Consider the following 18,177-nt stretch of genomic DNA (forward strand, 5'->3'; position numbering starts at 1 on the left):
AGCCTTAGACCAGACCAAACCAAAATACTTTGAATACATCATCAACATAGATAAAGAAAATCCTTAACTATACCTAGAATGCAAACATGACTCATAAATAAAAAGAGAAATTCAAAGCACATACCATGTGACTAAAAAAAAGGGGGCCCCTAGCTTGATAGAACCAAGAAATTTTGTTGTGCTAACAACAACAATTCAATTTTCTTTTCAAGTTTGATTTGTACACAAGACATAAGCAAACACATTACAAAAAAACATATAAATAACAAATCACATCAACACTATAATACATTTTTAAATGTATATATCTACAACACATTATTTTGAAACTTATTTTTCGAAATCTACACTCTATTAACAATCACTCAAAATCTTATAAATTTAACAACTATATTAAAACTTATTCACATATAATTAAACTAAATACTAATTTATAAACATATTAAAACTACTCACTACCAACCCTTATCTCCTTAAACTAACATAAATTCATTGAAAATTCCTTTTTCATTCCTCACTTCGAAGATAAATATTGCTCTGTACTTACCCTATACTTAGAAGACATGCCTTAGGTTATGATAGATTCACGTACGAGGTGGCAACCCAATTTATACACGTCTCTTAATGAAGAGAAAGTGGCGAGTCTCTTCTGCTGCCACATCGAAGGTCCCACCTCCCCGAAAGCAATTTATTAATTGAAAAAATTCTTACATAATGTGGGACCGTATGCACGGAGTTTATGAGAATCCGATTCCACTGAGGCGAAGAAGAACTCCATTGATTTTGTATTCCAAATGCAATATTCCAAGAAGACTATTAAAAATGTAGGCAAACGTCACTTCTCTTATAAGAGACCCTCTTTTTCATATAGGAGATTGAAGTGACTGTCACTATTGTGATCAATGTGTTTTTTACCATAAGGAAATCCCCATTAAAATGCGAAGAACATTTCTCAGTCACCCAAGCACCTATCGAACATTCTATGTGCTAATGTACTTTGAATAAAACTTGTATCAAGGCCTACAGAAATAAGAAAACTACTGCCATTAGAGGGCTAGACTAGGTTGGTCCTTGTATTAGTCAAACCTATAAACATTTAAAAATTTGTGGGTATAAGCTGAAAGGATAATGGAAGAGATTTTAGATGGGACCCTGAGATGACCATGCATTGTTTTCAACGAGTAAGACCCCCAAAATGGGACAAGAAGTTAAAAAAATGTTAAATTAATTAAAAGAAATTGACAGGAGCCAATGAGATTTCCACTTAGTCAGAAAAGGTATGTTTGTAACTTAAGATACCTTTGTATGTAAGGGTGATTACCGACCTTTTTCTTAATTTATGCATAGACTTATATAAGTCATGGTGGTGAACACCTAGATGTTATATTTCATTATTAGGCCGGCCTCTCTCTGTCATTGATCTGGTGTCAAAAAAACATCATTAATTTTCTCTGTCAGCCGTTATTCTTCTATTCCAGCCAGCTTTCAGGTGAGTATTCTTTTCTACATTTTTATTTTAAATGCCATAGTCTACCTAGTTGTAGTTTACTAGGAGAGAAGATTCAGTGCATACTAGAATACAATTGGAGGTAAGCTGATTGTTGATTTCTAAGGGTAATTTGGCTTTCCCATTTTGTTTCAGTTGTTTTCATACACTTGCTTGTAGACAAATTTTGTTTCAGTTGTTTTTGACCCACTTGGGGATTCACATGCTTCTAGAAAAATTTACCCTTGTGGATTGTCTTGGTACTTTTTTTTACGCTAAAGACGAAAGTTTGACTTTCCTACAAGTGGGTCAATGCTAAATTCAATCCACAGTTCTTCCCTATTTTTTTTATTAGTTCAATTTTCTCGTTTTGCTGTGTGGGTTTGCATTCAACAATGGAAAATGATTCGGGCTGTTATAGTTCATTGAATATGGATGTTTTCCATTTGGTTTACAAGTAATTGCAGTGGAAGATAGATGTAAGTAATTTGGGTGGTTTGATGTTGCATTGAATCATGGGTGCAAATTGATTATTTTGTTGTTGCCTGAATGATTAATTAAAACCACCTGTTTTTTTTTTCCAATTTTGTCCAGTAATATCCAGGAGGTTGTTTAATACTTTGTTTTCTAATTCTAAATGTGTATCTTTTCTCCTCCTGAACGTGCATCTTTGAGTCCTGATACAGTTAAAATTTTTGAATAGATATACACTTGATCTCAGCTTATTTGATTAACTATTCTCAAGCTACTCATATTGACTGGGAGTGTTTGAGTACTGTCCCAAACACAATTTAATCGCTTTATATGATCACTTTACAGAGAAAAGTAGGGAACTTAGTTGTTGGAAGTGGGGGTTTATGGAATATTACTGCAACATTAGCAGGCAAGTCTGGGATTGAGTTAAGCAGGTGAGAAGATGTGTCTCGTTTTTCCTTTTTGATATGGTAAGCAATAGAGCTTTTTCATTCTGATTTGCAGGTTTATTTTTAAATGATGCTCAATTTTGAACCGTAAACTCAAAATTGGGACTACTGAGAAATTTTTTTATGCTTTTAGTGATGTGTAGGTTTAGTCCACAGCCAATTCCCTCTATCCAACGCAAATTTTAAGAAACTTGCATCCCTGATGTAGAACTCCCTTGGGGGTCAGGAAGCATGGAAGCTAGCAGCGTAAAAATGGTGTACTCCAAGAGGTAATGGATGTAAAAAGTAATTTCCTTTCCCTATTTTCCAGTCCCAGCCCCTTGCAAGTCTTTAATGCACAAGGATTAAATACACATTGTTTAATGTATATAGCTGGGAATCCTTAATTAAAGTTCAAAAGCTATGAAGTTGGTTGAATTACATGGATGTTCTTCATACGCTGCTGTGTGGTTTAAAGTTTGAGGTACATGCTAGGTTGCGACTGTGATGTATTTATTTGAACTTGACCCAGCAAATGACAAGCATAAGGAAAGCCGCCCTAATATATCCTTGAGTGCAGTTGAAGAATGTTTAAATTTGAGTGAAACTAACAATATCTTCTAATATATGAACTTTCAGGAATCACACTAATGGTGATGTATCAACCGCATCACATAATCAGGAATTCTCTGAGGACAGGAATACTAGTAGTGAAGCTCCTATGTATGGTGAAGTGTCTCCATGCAATGAAGCTTCCAATGTTAAGATTGCTAAGGAAAATCAGGGAACTCCACATCCTCGACAAAATTCTGGCAAAACGAAGTTAAAAGAAAATGGATCTGAACCTAAAACTAGAAGAGGCCGTGGAAAATCTGCAGCAGATGCTACAGATGTAAGAGGGAGAGTACAGAAGCGCAAGCAACAGAGTGGAAAGGAAAATCAGGGATTTAATTTAAGACATCAGGAAGAGGTAGTGTTAGAACATAAACACAAGGAACCAAGATTGGATCAACCAATGAAAAAACGAAGACAAAAGCAAGGTTCTAAAGCTGCTTCAGAGAGGGGCAAGGATCAGTGTCCAAAGGTCATGAAAAGGTATTGTTTAGATTCTTCCCATGCAGACATTCTTATTAACAATTTGCCTTAAGATCAGACATTGCTGCAAACATTGGAAGTGTCTCATTAGGTAAATAGTAATAGGAGTTGCTATGCTGCTCAAACATAAAATGTCTACTCCAGTTAAAAAAAATTCTTTGATAGTTCATTGCCAAGGATGCCATGAAATGCTAAAGCACTGAGTAGAAAATTCAAAATGCATATCAGCAGGATAGAAAATAAACTTCTTTAATAGACTGATTTGCATGACAGAAGAATTTTCTAAAATTAGTTGGCTCACTAGAGTCTTTTTCACTTTGTTATTGTTTGAAAAGGCTTTTATGTATATATTTTATATTGTTTGAAAAGGCTTTTATATATATATTTTATATGAAATTGACTTTCTTTCCAAAAGCCTTTCAACAAAGTAATTGTCTATCGTGTCACAGTGGCCCTAGCAGTACCATAAATTATCTCGCACTGTATGAGGAAAGTCTATGCAATCCAGCTGGCTATTAAACACGTAAAGATTTAGAGCCTAACTCATCAAACAAAAGGTTCTGTCATCATTGCAAATGAGTTCAAACTACAAAGTAAATTTTTGTGATTGAGTTTGTTGAAGAAGTCTATTCTCTCTTGGAATCCAACATTTCCAAGTTTTTAGCATCCATGCCTTGTGGTCACTAAAAAGCTTCCTGACCTCCAAGAAAGCCCTTTTGGAGGCATGTAAGATGCCTAAATATTGTGTGGAAAATCAGGAATTCCTAATGAACCAAACCTAGTATGCTACTAAAAAAATAAAATATCTACTAGGTCCAAAATTTGACTTTACAGTTTAAAATTAACACCAAGGAAATATAGGGATATACTAGAACAACTACAAACCTGAATTGTAAACCTCTACTGTTTTCTGTATCCAAATAGGAAAATTGCATATTAGTCCATATAACTGAAACTCGCACATGTATCTGCTTAAGTTACACTGCTGTCCCATTACATTCCGACATCAGGGCTTCCTGTGTAAAGTAACTGGATAAAATGATTGGATTGTAATTGAAACAGAAATACTCTTAAGTAGTATGGAAAGCTTGTGAATAGTAGTGAAATAAGGTCAGATCATGTATATACCAAGCTTTGGAAAACTCTTTTCAATGCCTTGAATTGTGGGGGTAGTGTGACTCAAGCTGTGCATTTTAGTGACAAACAAATGATAAAAATGACTTCATGGATTTTACTGGATAGATTTGGTAAAATCACACTCTTAATGACTTTCAACAATGGTCTATGGAATAACCAAAAAAAGAAAGCAATTTGCATTAACAATTTAATAGCAGAACAAAAATCCAAGTGACTTATATGTACTGTTATAAACACGAGTAATATACAACAACTGCCCATTGTAATTATAAGACCTGTATCCTCTTCTGTGGTTGACTTCAAAATTCCATTTAAAAATATAAGATACTAAATCGAACTAATGACTGGAGAAAGAGGAGACGAGTCTTTGGATTCTATTAGGATTTACCCATCAAAGCAATCTTCCAAGAAATTGAAATCTGTGCCTATACCAAGAAAAATAATAAAGAAAGCTAGCTCGGACAATCAAGTGAGCCTAAATTTTTATGCAACCTTACAAATCCCAAAGTGGGTATCCGACTCAAATTCCATGAAACAAATTGAGAAGCAAGGCATGTCATATGCATGAAAAACAGGAAGCGGCTCCTTTAAGGTGCCTCCAATTATATGCTACTGTGGAAGGATTTTACCTTACAGTAAAGCTAGATTTACACAAGGACTTTGGTGTACTAAGTAAAAATGTGGAAAAACTCTCACCTAGGAATTAGCGAGCAACTGCTGACAATGAGGACATTAATTCTGTTTGAGGCCGCAGATCTATAAGAAAGGGAGCAGGAGTATAATAATGAATGATAGGAACAAGAATGTTACCATAATTTATAAATTTATAATAAAAATTAAAAATATAATTATCCATCCACATACAAACATATACCAAGGTAACAAAGTACCACTCAGTTAGTGGGAAATCTGATCTATTCCTGTCACCTTTTTAATTTCTTTTGATTTTTTCTGTTGTTTACAGGCTTTCTTTCTTGAGGTCTTCCTTGTTGTAAGTATGCATTTTCAAAATACAGTTCCATGCAATATTTCTATCTCTTTTCATGTTTGACTCATCCAATGACTAACTTCTTTCTCCTCCTTAATGGACTTGCTTGAAATTTTTTCTTTTTAAGTGTAATTGTTCAGCTTATTGTGATAGTTTTACTGAGCCTTCTCAGAGTCTGTTTAATCCAATTGGCTGCAATCTGACAAAATTGTATTCACATCATGGTGTTTTAATTTGTTTCAAAGTCTTGAATCTTGATTTTCATGCCACTGTAAGGAAAGCTTATATTTTGGCACGAGTTTAAAACTTTTTGCTAGAAAAAAGAAATTTTTTCATGGAACTATCAAATAACGAGAGTTGTTTCCATCTATAATTGAGGACTTTATTACTTTCGTTCAAGACTTGATGTCTTATTACAATTGATATGGGCTTAAGAGGAGACTTCTCCTAGTGGTCAAAGCATTTTTTTGGGTATGGAGAGCAACTTCGGAGGTTTAAGTAATCTTTGGAGCATCTGAAGCACTAACCTTGTTTCTGTTTAAGTCTTACTTGAGGAAGTTTTTTTGAGACTTATGGTTTTCAAATTTTGGAATATGCTTTGTATCATTTTTCAAGCAGCCAAACTCAATTTTGATGTGACACTTTTATAAATAGATGATCTCATTTGAAAGGTACTGAAGGCACAATAAGTGGTTGTCAGTTAGCATAGAAAATTGAATCCAGGTATGCAAAATAAATAATATATCATTCCCTACCTAAACTTCTGTATTTCATATTGAGTATTTGGAGCAGAGACATATTACCATGATATTACAACCATTTGCTAAAATCTATCTAGAAGCTTGAACCTTAATACTTAACTCCTGTATGGACCGCTATTTAGCATTTTGGGATAATAGAATCTCAGAATATTATGTTTTTGTTATTTTGTGATGTGCAATTGATGTGCTTGCCATTACAAATACAATGGAACTTGACACACAGAATATTCACTTCAAAAAACAACCTCAAATGGACTCTTCTGCAGCATAAGAACAATGAAGTGGTTGTTTCAGGTTTTCCCACTCTATAAATGCCAAATTCAGTGGCAGGGAAAACAATTAATCATGCGAGGGAGAAGGGCATAAACAGGAAGATAGGATTATACATCTTGAAAGTGAGCTGCTAACCATAAGGGATGATCTTAAGAAGGCAAGTATTGATTGATATGAGCACAACTATTAGAAGAGATTGTGATATAAGTATTCACATGCTGATGGGAATGAAAAAGATGGTAAACCCTAGGGATATGGCCCTGGTCAGAGAACTTGAAACCAAAGAAGAAAAATATCATTGTGATTGATGAGATGGAGTTTCTTGTGGCAAACCATCTTCAGCTTCTTAAAGAGGAATGGGAGGCAATGGTAGCTCTCAACTCCATGCCTTCACCTCAATAGGTTTCCTTTTGTGTGCTCTTGGTCTTGTCTAGCTGCAAGTTCTTTGTTATCTTGTAGCTTTGTTTCAGTGTTGTTTTATTTCTTGACAAGTTGATATTTAGGTTGTTTTCTTGTTGTGTTTATTGTGAGATTTGTATCTTCTGGTTGTACAAGGGTTTGAGCCCTTTCAAAAACCCACTTTTACCTATTAAGTATTAATCAAAATAATAATAATAATTACATAAATTACATTTTGCTTATGCTTCAAGTTTAATAATAAATCCTATATGGAAATGACCATTTATATAACCATATTATGAATGATCCCCATGAATGATATGTAAGTTGATGTCAATGCGTTTTTTAGTTTTGAAAGAACCCATTGTATGCGATTGGAACTTCAAAAATTTCTTGGTTTCACACCAAAACTTACTACTATAAGATTTTGTATAGATCTTTGTCTTAAGCTCTCCTATAAAGCAAATTCTTTGGAAAGGCAACATGAAATACTAATTATTAATCTTGAGCTTCTTCTGCAGGCTATGCAATCCCAAATTGAAATCTTTGATCATCCCTAAAATGCTCAATCTATAGCAGCAGATTGTAGTTCCATATTTTTAGTTTGTTGCAAATCACAGTATTGGAAGATAGTGTGCTTGCAAATAGTAGTTTGGAAAGAAAGCACTAACAACCTGGTAAGTGTTTTTCCCTAGTAGTTCTCAGATACATTAGTGTACATTCCCTTAGCATGTTTAGGTTTCATTTTAGCCACTTCTTCCACCATTATCCCAATAATATAGATGTCAAGTAGGCCAATTTTTGTTTTTGTTAATTCTTTTATATTTCTGCAAGCTAAGGCACTAACAGAATTGCATTGATGTTCTATAAGACAATGCATTTGTGGCTGCAATGAATTTGCAGTGGTGTTGCAGAGGTTTGAATTTTGAAGTTTGAATCATACAAGAACATTTGAAAACTTGGCTTCAGTGGTGCTTTGCCTTTTAAGTGGCTTATATTTGTGCCACCTTCTGATTGTGACGTATTATACCCTCTATTAATGATCCCCTTCTATTCTTTGAAATCATCACAATTTCGTATCATCTCTTAGCTTTTGCATTTTCACATCTTGTAACTTTTACATATTTCTACTCAGTTGAATTCTCTATAAGCTTGAAGCAACATGCTATTGGCACCCATTTTTGGAGACTAGGAGCTCCACAGTCTAGCTCTACAACTCCCTCTTCTTATTGTCATCTTCTTTCCTATAGCTTTGTTTATTTTGTTGTCTCTTAAGCCTGTAACTTATTTTTCCTACCACCATGATAACTTCTTAAAAATAAACCTATAGCCTCAAGTTCTCAACCTATAGCTCCTTCGAATCTCTATTCCATTACATACACTAATGCACCTCACATGCTCTAGAAATCCCACATGTTTTATAGCTTGTGTAATTTTATTTACTCACTTAGCACAGAATACACTAGATTAAGTTCACCCATCCAACTTTTTCCATTAACTACAATGGGTTGGAAATATACCAAATAAGGGCCTTGAGGCAAGTGTTAGAGTAATTGGGTCTTTACTTGATTAATTAAACATTATTTGTTTAATTCTTTAAGTTCCCAATTATCTTTTTACACTTAAGCTAACATTAGGTGCATATAATTAATTATTTTAATTAATTATTATGTGCAAGCCTAGGGTTTTCCCTTTTTAGGGTTTACTGACCTATTAAAGGTTAATTTTGCTTTTCATTGTATTATCTTTTCACAATACTTTTTTGGTTAATTGGAGCTCTCATCTTTTGAGAATATTTTCCTGTGTTTTGTGTGTTCTTCAGATTATTGCTTCATTGCTTCTCCTTGTAACAGGTTATTCAACTTGCAGAAAATCTTCAGGCTACTGTGGGGTTGTATTTCTCAACTCCTATATGGTATCATAGCACAGATCTGCAGCTACCTGTTCCTGTTTTTTGAGAATTTTGCATTTGAAGCAAATCTGGGGTTTCGGGCATTTTTTTTGTGCTTAAGGTTAAGTTTTTTTTTTTCTGAGCACTTTGGGCCTAAACGGACCTCACCATCGTGCCCAGAAGGCCCAAAAACCCCTATGGTCATATAAAATTTGCCCATTTTTGACCCCTGAACATCTGGGTGATTTTTTTTCTCCCAGCGAGTCCGTACGGTCCTGACACGCAAATCGAGAAATTTTTTTTTGCCTTTTTACGGCATGCAGGCCGAATTTTGAATTTTTTATTTTTATAAAAAAAAAAAACGTAATCAAAAAAAAAAAAAAAAAATTGCGAATTGAAAAAAAAGCAAAATTTTTTTTTTGTTTGCATTTTCTAGGCACCGGACCTGACTGTCCGGCACCGTACGGTGCCTGTAGGCCAGTCAGGCCGGCCCCACAGGCCCCGCCGGCCCTCCGGACACCCTGGCCCCACCGGCCCTCCGGACACCCTGGCCCCACCGGCTGCACCTTCCAACGACCTCCGGCTCCGGCAGCCACCCGCTGACAACCCCCGCTCTGGCAGCCCCCTCACCGGCCGTCCCTTCCGGCAACCCCACTGAGCTCCGCTCAGGCCGGGCCGCGCCACCTCCGCTCGGCCAGCGCTCCGCTTAGCCTGGGCCGCACCACTTCCGCCCTGCCCGAGCCCCTCCTCCGCCCAGACCACCACTAGCTCCTCCTCTCTAGTCTTTTTGAGAGGGGGTTGGTTTTTTGGGCCTAGATTGTGCATCCGGAGTCGGATTTTGGCGAACGAATAGGCGTCGAAAAGGTGATTCCAAGCCGGACCTCGTGGTGGTGGATTTTTTTCCTGAATTTGCTGTTTGACTGTATTTTTTACCAGTCAAAGTCGGGCTTCTTTTTTGCAATTCCGGGGCCGTAGAATGGGCAAACGGACTCCGTTTTTAAAAAATGAATAGGTGTTGGAAAGCTCTCAGCATGCTCTATTTAGATTTGTGATATTTTTTCTCAGAATTTTCACCAGGTACATGAGATATCAGTTTGAAGTTTTTTTGTTTATGCACTACTTCCTTCTCATTACTATGTACTAGGGTTTGGGTTTCTCTATTGTGGGGGGGTGTTTTTTCTCGCTTTCTGTCATTTATATCAGAAATCAAGAACACCTAAACTCTCAAAACAAACAAACCCTTCTGCATCTTTTGTCTATTTTGAAAGATCACATAATAAAAACAACCAACAAGCAGGTGTAGGTGCAGAGTTTTCTTTGTTCTCTTGGCAGATCCTTCAGTTGAGTTGTTGACTTCACACAACTATCACACCTGGAAGCCCCGCATCACGAGGCTTCTCAGGGCATGTGGGTTGTAGGCTTCTTTGGATGAGGTTCAGCCAGTACTACAGCGTCCTTATGAGATTCTTATGCACCGAAACAAGTTGGATGAGGCCATGGGTTTGATCTCTTTGCACGTCTCCGACAGTCTTTTGTTTCACCTCGATGAGTTGCTTACTCCTCGGGATATGTGGTTGAAGTTTGATTCTCTCTTCGGGAGGGTCAATGAGATTCGGGCATTACAGATTGAGGCAGAGTTGACTTCTTTGTTACCTGATTCCTTTCCCACTATTGAGGATTTTTTGAACAAATTCAAGACTACTCGATCTGTTTTTCAGGGATGTGGAAAGAACAAGACTGATACCGAGTGCATTCATTTGATTCTTTCGAAGCTTCGGGGTCACTTTCAGTTTTTTGCCTCTGCTTTCTACTCCATGGATGGCTTGGGTGCTTGTTTCAACATGCCTACCTTTGATGTCTTTTGTGAGCGATTGTCTCGTGAGCAGTCTCATCTTTCTCAGCTGGATACGCTCTCAGGCTCCAAGAACAAAGCATTGGTTGCTCAGTCCTCTAAGGAGAAGGAGAAACAGAAGCAGAAACCGAAGCCGAAGAAGCCTTTTGCAGGTAGTGAGGAATTTTTTTGAACAAATTCAAGACTACTCGATCTGTTCTTCAGGGATGTGGAAAGAACAAGACTGATACCGAGTGCATTCATTTGATTCTTTCGAAGCTTCGGGGTCACTTTCAGTTTTTTGCCTCTGCTTTCTACTCCACCATGGATGGCTTGGGTACTCGTTTCAACATGCCTACCTTTGATGTCTTTTGTGAGCGATTGTCTCGTGAGCAGTCTCATCTTTCTTAGCTGGATACGCTCTCAGGCTCCAAGAACAAAGCATTGGTTGCTCAGTCCTCTAAGGAGAAGGAGAAACAGAAGCAGAAACCGAAGCCGAAGAAGCCTTCTGCAGGTAGTGAGAATTCCTGCAAGCCTGCTCCTAAGTTTGATTCAAAACCATTTCCTCCCAAACAAGGGAAATCTTCACAGTTTGGTGAGTCTTCCTCCAAGACTAAGAAGAAATCATCAGGCACTTCCAGTTTTGGTGGCAAGGAAAGACATCCAGTTTCCAGGTGTTGGAAACGATTAGAGGCTTTAGAGGAAGCCATGCAGCAGCATCACATTTCCTCACCTCAGGTGTGTTCTCCTTCCACAAGGAAAGGTCATGCTCTCACTGCTAGAGCTTCGACCTATGGGTCCACATGGATTCTAGATTCTGATGCTTCTCACCATATGACACACACTCAGCAGTTGGTTACTTCTCTTGCCTCTTGTGGTATTTCACAGATTGCAGTGGGTGACTCAGTACAGCTTTCCGTCTTGGGTTCAGGTTCTGTCTCTTTGGATGGGGGTACTCTACAGAATGTTTTGGTTGTCCCTGACATCTCGACGAACCTCCTGTCCATTTATCAAATTTGTCACTCTGGCTCTGGTAAGACAATTGAGTTCTCACCACATGATGTGGTTATTCAGGACCTCCATGACCCTGATTTGGTTGTGGCTACTGGTAGTGTGGATTTTGCATCTCGTCTCTACAGATTTGATGAATTTGAGCCCTCTTCGGGTACAGGTTCATCTCTCATAGCACATGCAGATTCAGTGAGTAAGCTTTGGCATGAGCGATTGGACCATGTCAATTACAAATATCTTCAGCAGATGAGTACACAGGCACTTGTTCTTGGGCTCCCACAGATTTCCTGCACTGATGGTGTTTGTCATGGTTGTGTGCTTGGCAAGCATCACAGAGATCCCTTTCTGAAGGGGAGAGCCTCTCGTGCTTTGGCACCCTTGGAGTTGATTCACAGTGACCTCATGTCATTTCCCACTCCTTTTTCAGGGGCCAAGTATGTACTCACGTTTATTGATGACTTCTCCAGACGCACAGGGGTGTACTTTCTTAAGTACAAGTCTGATGTCTTTGATTCATTTCAAATCTTCAAGACATATGTAGAGAAGCAGTCTGGCTGTTCTATTCGACGGATACGTACAGATAATGGGGGGGAGTATGTGAATCAGGCTTCAGAGATTTTTGCACTGAGCATGGTTTGTAGGATCAGTTTATTGTTCCCTACATCCCTCAGCAGAATGGTGTCGTTGAATGCAAGAACAAAACTTTACGGGAGATGGCGATTTGTATGATTCAGTCCAGGTCCATGGATTCGTCTTTTTGGGCTGAGGTGGTTAATTGTGCCAACTATATTCAGAATCGGATGCCTCACAAGGCTATTCGACATATGACTCCTGAGGAGGCTTGGTCTCATGACAAGCCTGATGTTTCCTTTTTTCGAGTGTTTGGCAATGAGGCATGGGCCTTTATTCCTGATGCTCAGAGGAAAGCCATGGAGTGGAAGAGCTAACTACTCATTTTTGTTGGCTATTGTGAGGATGTTAAGGTGTACAGGTTGTTTGATCCTGATTCCAAAGAGGTCCTGTTTCGACGGGATGTTCAGTTTGATGAGCGTCTTCCTACAGTGGATACCCCGACTCCAGTGTCTCCTCCTCTGCCTACTCCGGCCTCTGCACCCCTTCAGGATCTTTTTGAGGATGATTCTGATGATGGTGCTGATGATCCACCCTCCCCACCTCCCCCTGCTCCACCTCAGATGCCCAAGTGGGCTCGCCTTACTATTGAGGCGGCTGGTCCTATGGCTGGTGATCCTTCAGATACTCGTCACACTCATTCTCATACAGTGGGTTCCAGTCTTTTGAGTCATGCTATTTCAAATGATCCTCAAAAGTTTTCAGAGGCGACAGGTCACCCTGAGTGGGATTGTGCTATGGAGGAGTATTCTTCTTTGATGAGGAATCATACTTGGGATCTTTGTCCTCTTCGTAAGGGCAGAAAGATGGTTAGGTGTCGCTGGTTGTATCGCACTAAATTTGCTGCTGATGGTTCCATTGATAAGTACAAAGCACGTCTTGTTGCGAAGGGGTTTTCACAGGTTGAGGGCATTGATTACTTCGAGACATTTGCCCCTGTTGCCAAGATGAATTCCTTTCGATTTGTACTATCTCTTGCAGCTTCTCGGCGTTGGCCTATTTTTCAGATGGATGTGAAGAGTGCCTTCTTGCATGGGGATCTACAGGAGGAAATCTACATGGAGCAGCCTCAGGGATTTGTGCAGGATAGTTCTTTGGTTTGCAGACTTCGGCGTTCATTGTATGGTCTCAAACAGGCCCATCGGGCTTGGTATGAGAAGATGGACTCTTTCTTGCTCTCCATTGGGTTCTCCCGTAGTCATTTTGATCACACAGTGTATATTCAGCTTCTTGAGGGTGACATACTCATTCTTGTGCTATATGTTGATGATTTTCTCATCACGGGTAGCTCATCCTCTATGATTCAGCATATTCAGCATGACTTGATGGATTAGTTTGAGATGACAGATCTCGGTCTGTTGCACTATTTCCTTGGTCTTCAGGTGATTCAGTCTTCTGATGGGATCTCTCTCTATTAACAGAAGTATGCTCTTGACATGCTTCATCGCTTCGGCATGCTTGATTGCAAGTCTGCTCCCACTCCATTTCAGTCAGGGGTTGTTTTGACCACCGCTTGCCCCACTCCTTTGGTAGATTCTACACTTTACAGGCAGTTGGTTGGCAGTTTGTTGTACTTGACTCACACCCGTCCTGATATTTCCTTTGCGGTTGGCCTTGTCTCTCAATTCTCCCATGATCCTCATGAGAGTCATTGGCAAGCTACCAAACGTATTTTGAGGTACATTCAGGGCACTAGTTCTCATCGCATTCATTACACATTAGGGGAACCTCACATTGTTGGCTACACTGACTCAGATTGGGCTGGTAATGTCATTGATCGGAAGTCTACTTCTGGCTTTGTTTTCTGTCTTGGCTCTGGTCCTATCACATGGTCTTGCAAGAAGTAGACTGCTCATGCATTATCATCTACAGAGGCTGAGTATAGAGCTGCTGTGCTCGCTAGTCAGGAGATCTTATGGCTTCGATAGTTGATGACTGAGTTTGGTTTTCCTCCTGATGGTCCCACTGTTCTTTGGTGTGACAATTAGAGTGCTATACATATTTCCCGCAACCCGGTAGAGCATCAGCGGATGAAGCACATTGAGCTTCACATGCATTTCATCCGCCAGTTGATTCAGGATGGTGTTCTCATTTTGGAGTACATTCCCACTTCCGAGCAGGTTGCAGACATCTTCACGAAACCTTTTGCATCGCCGTGCTATCTTCAGTTGCGCTCTATGCTTGGGGTGAAGGAAGTTGTCCTTGGGGGTCTTTATGAGGCCTTCCTTCCTTCTTCTTTCAGCATGTTCTTTCATCTCTTTTTGGAGAGACGTTTTTTCCCAGTGGGTTTTCTCCTTTGTCTCCGTTTCATAGAGATTTCATTGTATTTGGGTACCTGATCAGGCCTTGTTGCCGGGACCCATCTTTCATGCTTTCAGTAGTTGTTCTAGGTTTTAGCTTCTCCCTAAGTCTAGCTTAAGGGGGGGTGTTAGAGTAATTGGGTCTTTACTTGATTAATTAAACATTATTTGTTTAATTCTTTAAGTTCCCAATTATCTTTTTACACTTAAGCTAACATTAGGTGCATATAATTAATTATTTTAATTAATTATTATGTGCAAGCCTAGGGTTTTCCCTTTTTAGGGTTTATTGACCTATCAAAGGTTAATTTTGCTTTTCATTGTATTATCTTTTCACAATACTTTTTTGGTGAATTGGAGCTCTCATCTTTTGAGAATATTTTCTTGTGTTTTGTGTGTTCTTCAGATTATTGCTTCATTGCTTCACCTTGTAACAGGTTATTCAGCTTGCAGAAGATCTTCAGGCTACTGTGGGGTTGTATTTCTCAACTCTTATAGCAAATTCCTAAGCAATCCCAACAATTTTTTATGTCTCAAGCTATAAGTTCGAGCTTATTTTAATAATTTCTCTACACAGAAACATCAAATTCTTGATTTGCATGTACAATAAACACCTGCAAGCCATCATACAACTTTCTTCATAATTTGGTAGTCACCTTATCAAAGGATGCAAGTATGTTGTAGATTTTGAAATTGCAAACAAGATGCCACTGCAATCATTTGGAAATTTGGCCAATTTTTATTTCTTTACACTTTGAGCATCTTTCATTTTTTTGTACCTAGATAGTACTTCATGATCTCATAACTTTTCATCACACTTCCAGCATTTGAATCAAGGGCACTTCTTTCACCACCTTCTTGTTGCCTTTTTAGTAGTTTCCGTTCTATAAAGCTAAGCTTTAATATTTCATTTAAAGAAAATCATCGTAATCTTTAGGGAAAATATATCATAGAAGTAGTTTTTGAATCCTTATTTATTGGATATTACAAATGTGAAACTTCATCTTCCATATCTCTTTTACAACTCTTAAATAATTAAAAAACAAATGTACATTTTTGTGAACTTGACATGGAACAATATACAACTTCCTCTCAAACATAAACACTATCGTACACTTAACACACATTTATTTCTTAAAAACATTCAAACTAAAACCTTTTGATCTCTTCTGCCTTATGTGTCGTCTTGTTCATGATCCCCACTCATTGTAATTCCCATCTTGCTAACCCTAGTTCCCTTCCCCTTCATCGTAGTGTTTGCCTCAATCCCAACATGCCTCTTCCTACCAACCCTTAGGATCTATATCCTTTCACCTCTTCTTTGGTTGATGACTTTGATCATGAGGCCTTCCTAGCCTAAGTTGAATTTGCCAAACATCACAAACTTGCTAACCACTTGCATTTTCTCAAAGGCCAAGTTATCACCTTTGAGGATGGCAGCAATCCCTTTCCCTTGTTGATGTGTTGTGTACTATGCTCCTTTCTCATTCTAAGAGCTTGGACGTTTTGCAGTGCATTAGTAAAATGCCCATGTTGATGCTCGTGTCTCTACCCTATCTTAGCCTATCGGTGCTTCCACCTCTTCTTTTGATGCCCTTTCTACCTCCACTTCTGCCCTTACCCCTCCACCATCCCATCCTTCCCAATCTTAGCTCTCCATTGCCATGCCTAATGACACCACCCACATGCATAATTCCTACTTTGCCACTAAGACTATCCTCTAACTATCCCATTTTCCAAATCCTCACTTCATTGTTTCTTTTTATACCCCTTTTGAGACCTTTGTTGCTATGACGTACACATCTCAACCTATTTCCTAACACACCATTGTGCTACCCTTGCAGCCTCTCCCCTTCACTTATCCTCTGACCCAACCCATTTTTCTTAACCCCCACTACAATCTATCTATTCCTACATTCTTACCTTTACACCTCTTACTTACCTCTTGATGACCTAGAATTATATTGTTCCTAGCAGTACCTTAACAATCTCCATTCACCCTTCTATAAACTTTGCTCCTCCCTCTCCCCTCTTCTCACTCACCTTCTTCAAAACATGGGAATGACACCAACTTGTGTCTTTTCCCTCTTCTTCCCGCCTAGAGACAATCATGAACCTTCATCACAACCCTCTCTTAGTTGTTATTATTTCTTATCCATTCCCACCTATATTTGTGTCTTCCCGTTTGGAATATATAACAAAAAAAGGGACCCTCCAATGCATGTGTAATCACTTAATGCCACTTGCATTAACTTAATCTATGATCACCATTGTGAAATTTTTTGCTCACACTCTAAAAGATCATTCTTTAGAGTGGTTTTACTTCTAGCTGTACAATTATATTGTTTCATTCAATGAGCTTTCCCATGCTTTCATGCAACATTTTCAAGTCAAATATGGACTGCAAACAAGTGTTACAAACCTTGTTCATTGGAAACAAGGCACTGCCAAGAACAAATCACAAATTTTGTGTTTCTCTACAATCCTTCCTTTCTTAGATTTCTTACCCTCTCTTTGATAGCAATATCCGGTGTGTCTTAATGGGCAACCTCCTAGCCAATATCTGAGATAAGATTCTCCTGATGAAGTATGCTTCTTTTCCAAACCTTTGTGCAACCTTATGGGATTATGAGAACATTATTGACTAGATCCAATCATTATCTCCTAATCTCCTAGCTTCTTCCACTCATACCTCTTTCTCAGCCCCTCCTCATCCTTCCAAATATCCCAAAAAGCCTTTTAAGAAGAACAAATTTTTCTCTCCTAATCCTCATGTAAATAGGCAGATGTTGTACCTTCTCATTTTTCTCTCGGAGTGTCTATTAAACCTCAGAACTCTCTCCTCTTTGTCCTCCAACAACTTTCTTCAGCTGCCTCCCACACATCCCTTGGATACTTCTCTCCCTCTTCCAAGGGGTGTGATACATGTGGAGGTTCACAATGACAAAGAAACAAGTCAGTTGCCAAAACTTGTAGATCTCCATTAACCCTTTTCCTCAACATAACAGTACTAAACCCATTGACTCAATAGTAGCCCCATCTCCCGTTGTTACTTTTACTACTAGTTCATCTCCTAATATTTTTCCTTTTTGGGAATGATTGGTGCCATTGACGTGAGGACCCTCTTCTACTCATACTTCTACTCTCATCCCTTTTTCTCCTAATAAGATCTCTAATAATGGGTATAGGGGACCTCTGTATATTGAAGAGCTAGTCTTAAACATGTATATTAATGTGATTCTCATAGATCCAAACTTCATTTTGAATATTGTAATTGAAGAGCACTTATATAATTTCCATTGCAACTAGACTCCTATGCTACATCAGGGTTATCTCTGAAATGCTGTGATGACATTTTAATTAAACACATTGGATTGCATAACTCTTCCTATTATAGTTGATCATAAATGTTTAGAAGTGCTCTGTCAGATTATCCCTACTTCTAACTGGTTTAGCATTGTCTTGGGTTATCC

The 18,177-nt window shown here is 38.6% G+C and overlaps 1 protein-coding gene across 9 annotated transcripts in view; it reads left to right on the forward strand.

Moving 5' to 3' along the window:
- The first annotated feature begins 843 nt into the window (after positions 1-843).
- The window catches only part of LOC131035832 (uncharacterized), a 41,560-nt gene continuing 24,226 nt past the window's right edge, over positions 844-18,177 (forward strand). The window contains exons 1-5 of one of the 9 annotated variants that reach the window (XM_057967560.2): positions 844-1,277; positions 1,379-1,489; positions 2,306-2,394; positions 2,543-2,678; positions 3,028-3,483. In XM_057967560.2, the coding sequence (XP_057823543.1) occupies positions 2,641-2,678; positions 3,028-3,483 (494 nt within the window). In that variant the 5' untranslated portion in view covers positions 844-1,277; positions 1,379-1,489; positions 2,306-2,394; positions 2,543-2,640. The other 8 variants (XM_057967565.2, XM_057967562.2, XM_057967566.2 and 5 more) reach the window with 8 other exon arrangements.

The sequence above is a fragment of the Cryptomeria japonica genome, chromosome 7 (genome assembly GCF_030272615.1).
Source record: "Cryptomeria japonica chromosome 7, Sugi_1.0, whole genome shotgun sequence".
Classification (NCBI taxonomy): Eukaryota; Viridiplantae; Streptophyta; class Pinopsida; order Cupressales; family Cupressaceae; genus Cryptomeria; species Cryptomeria japonica.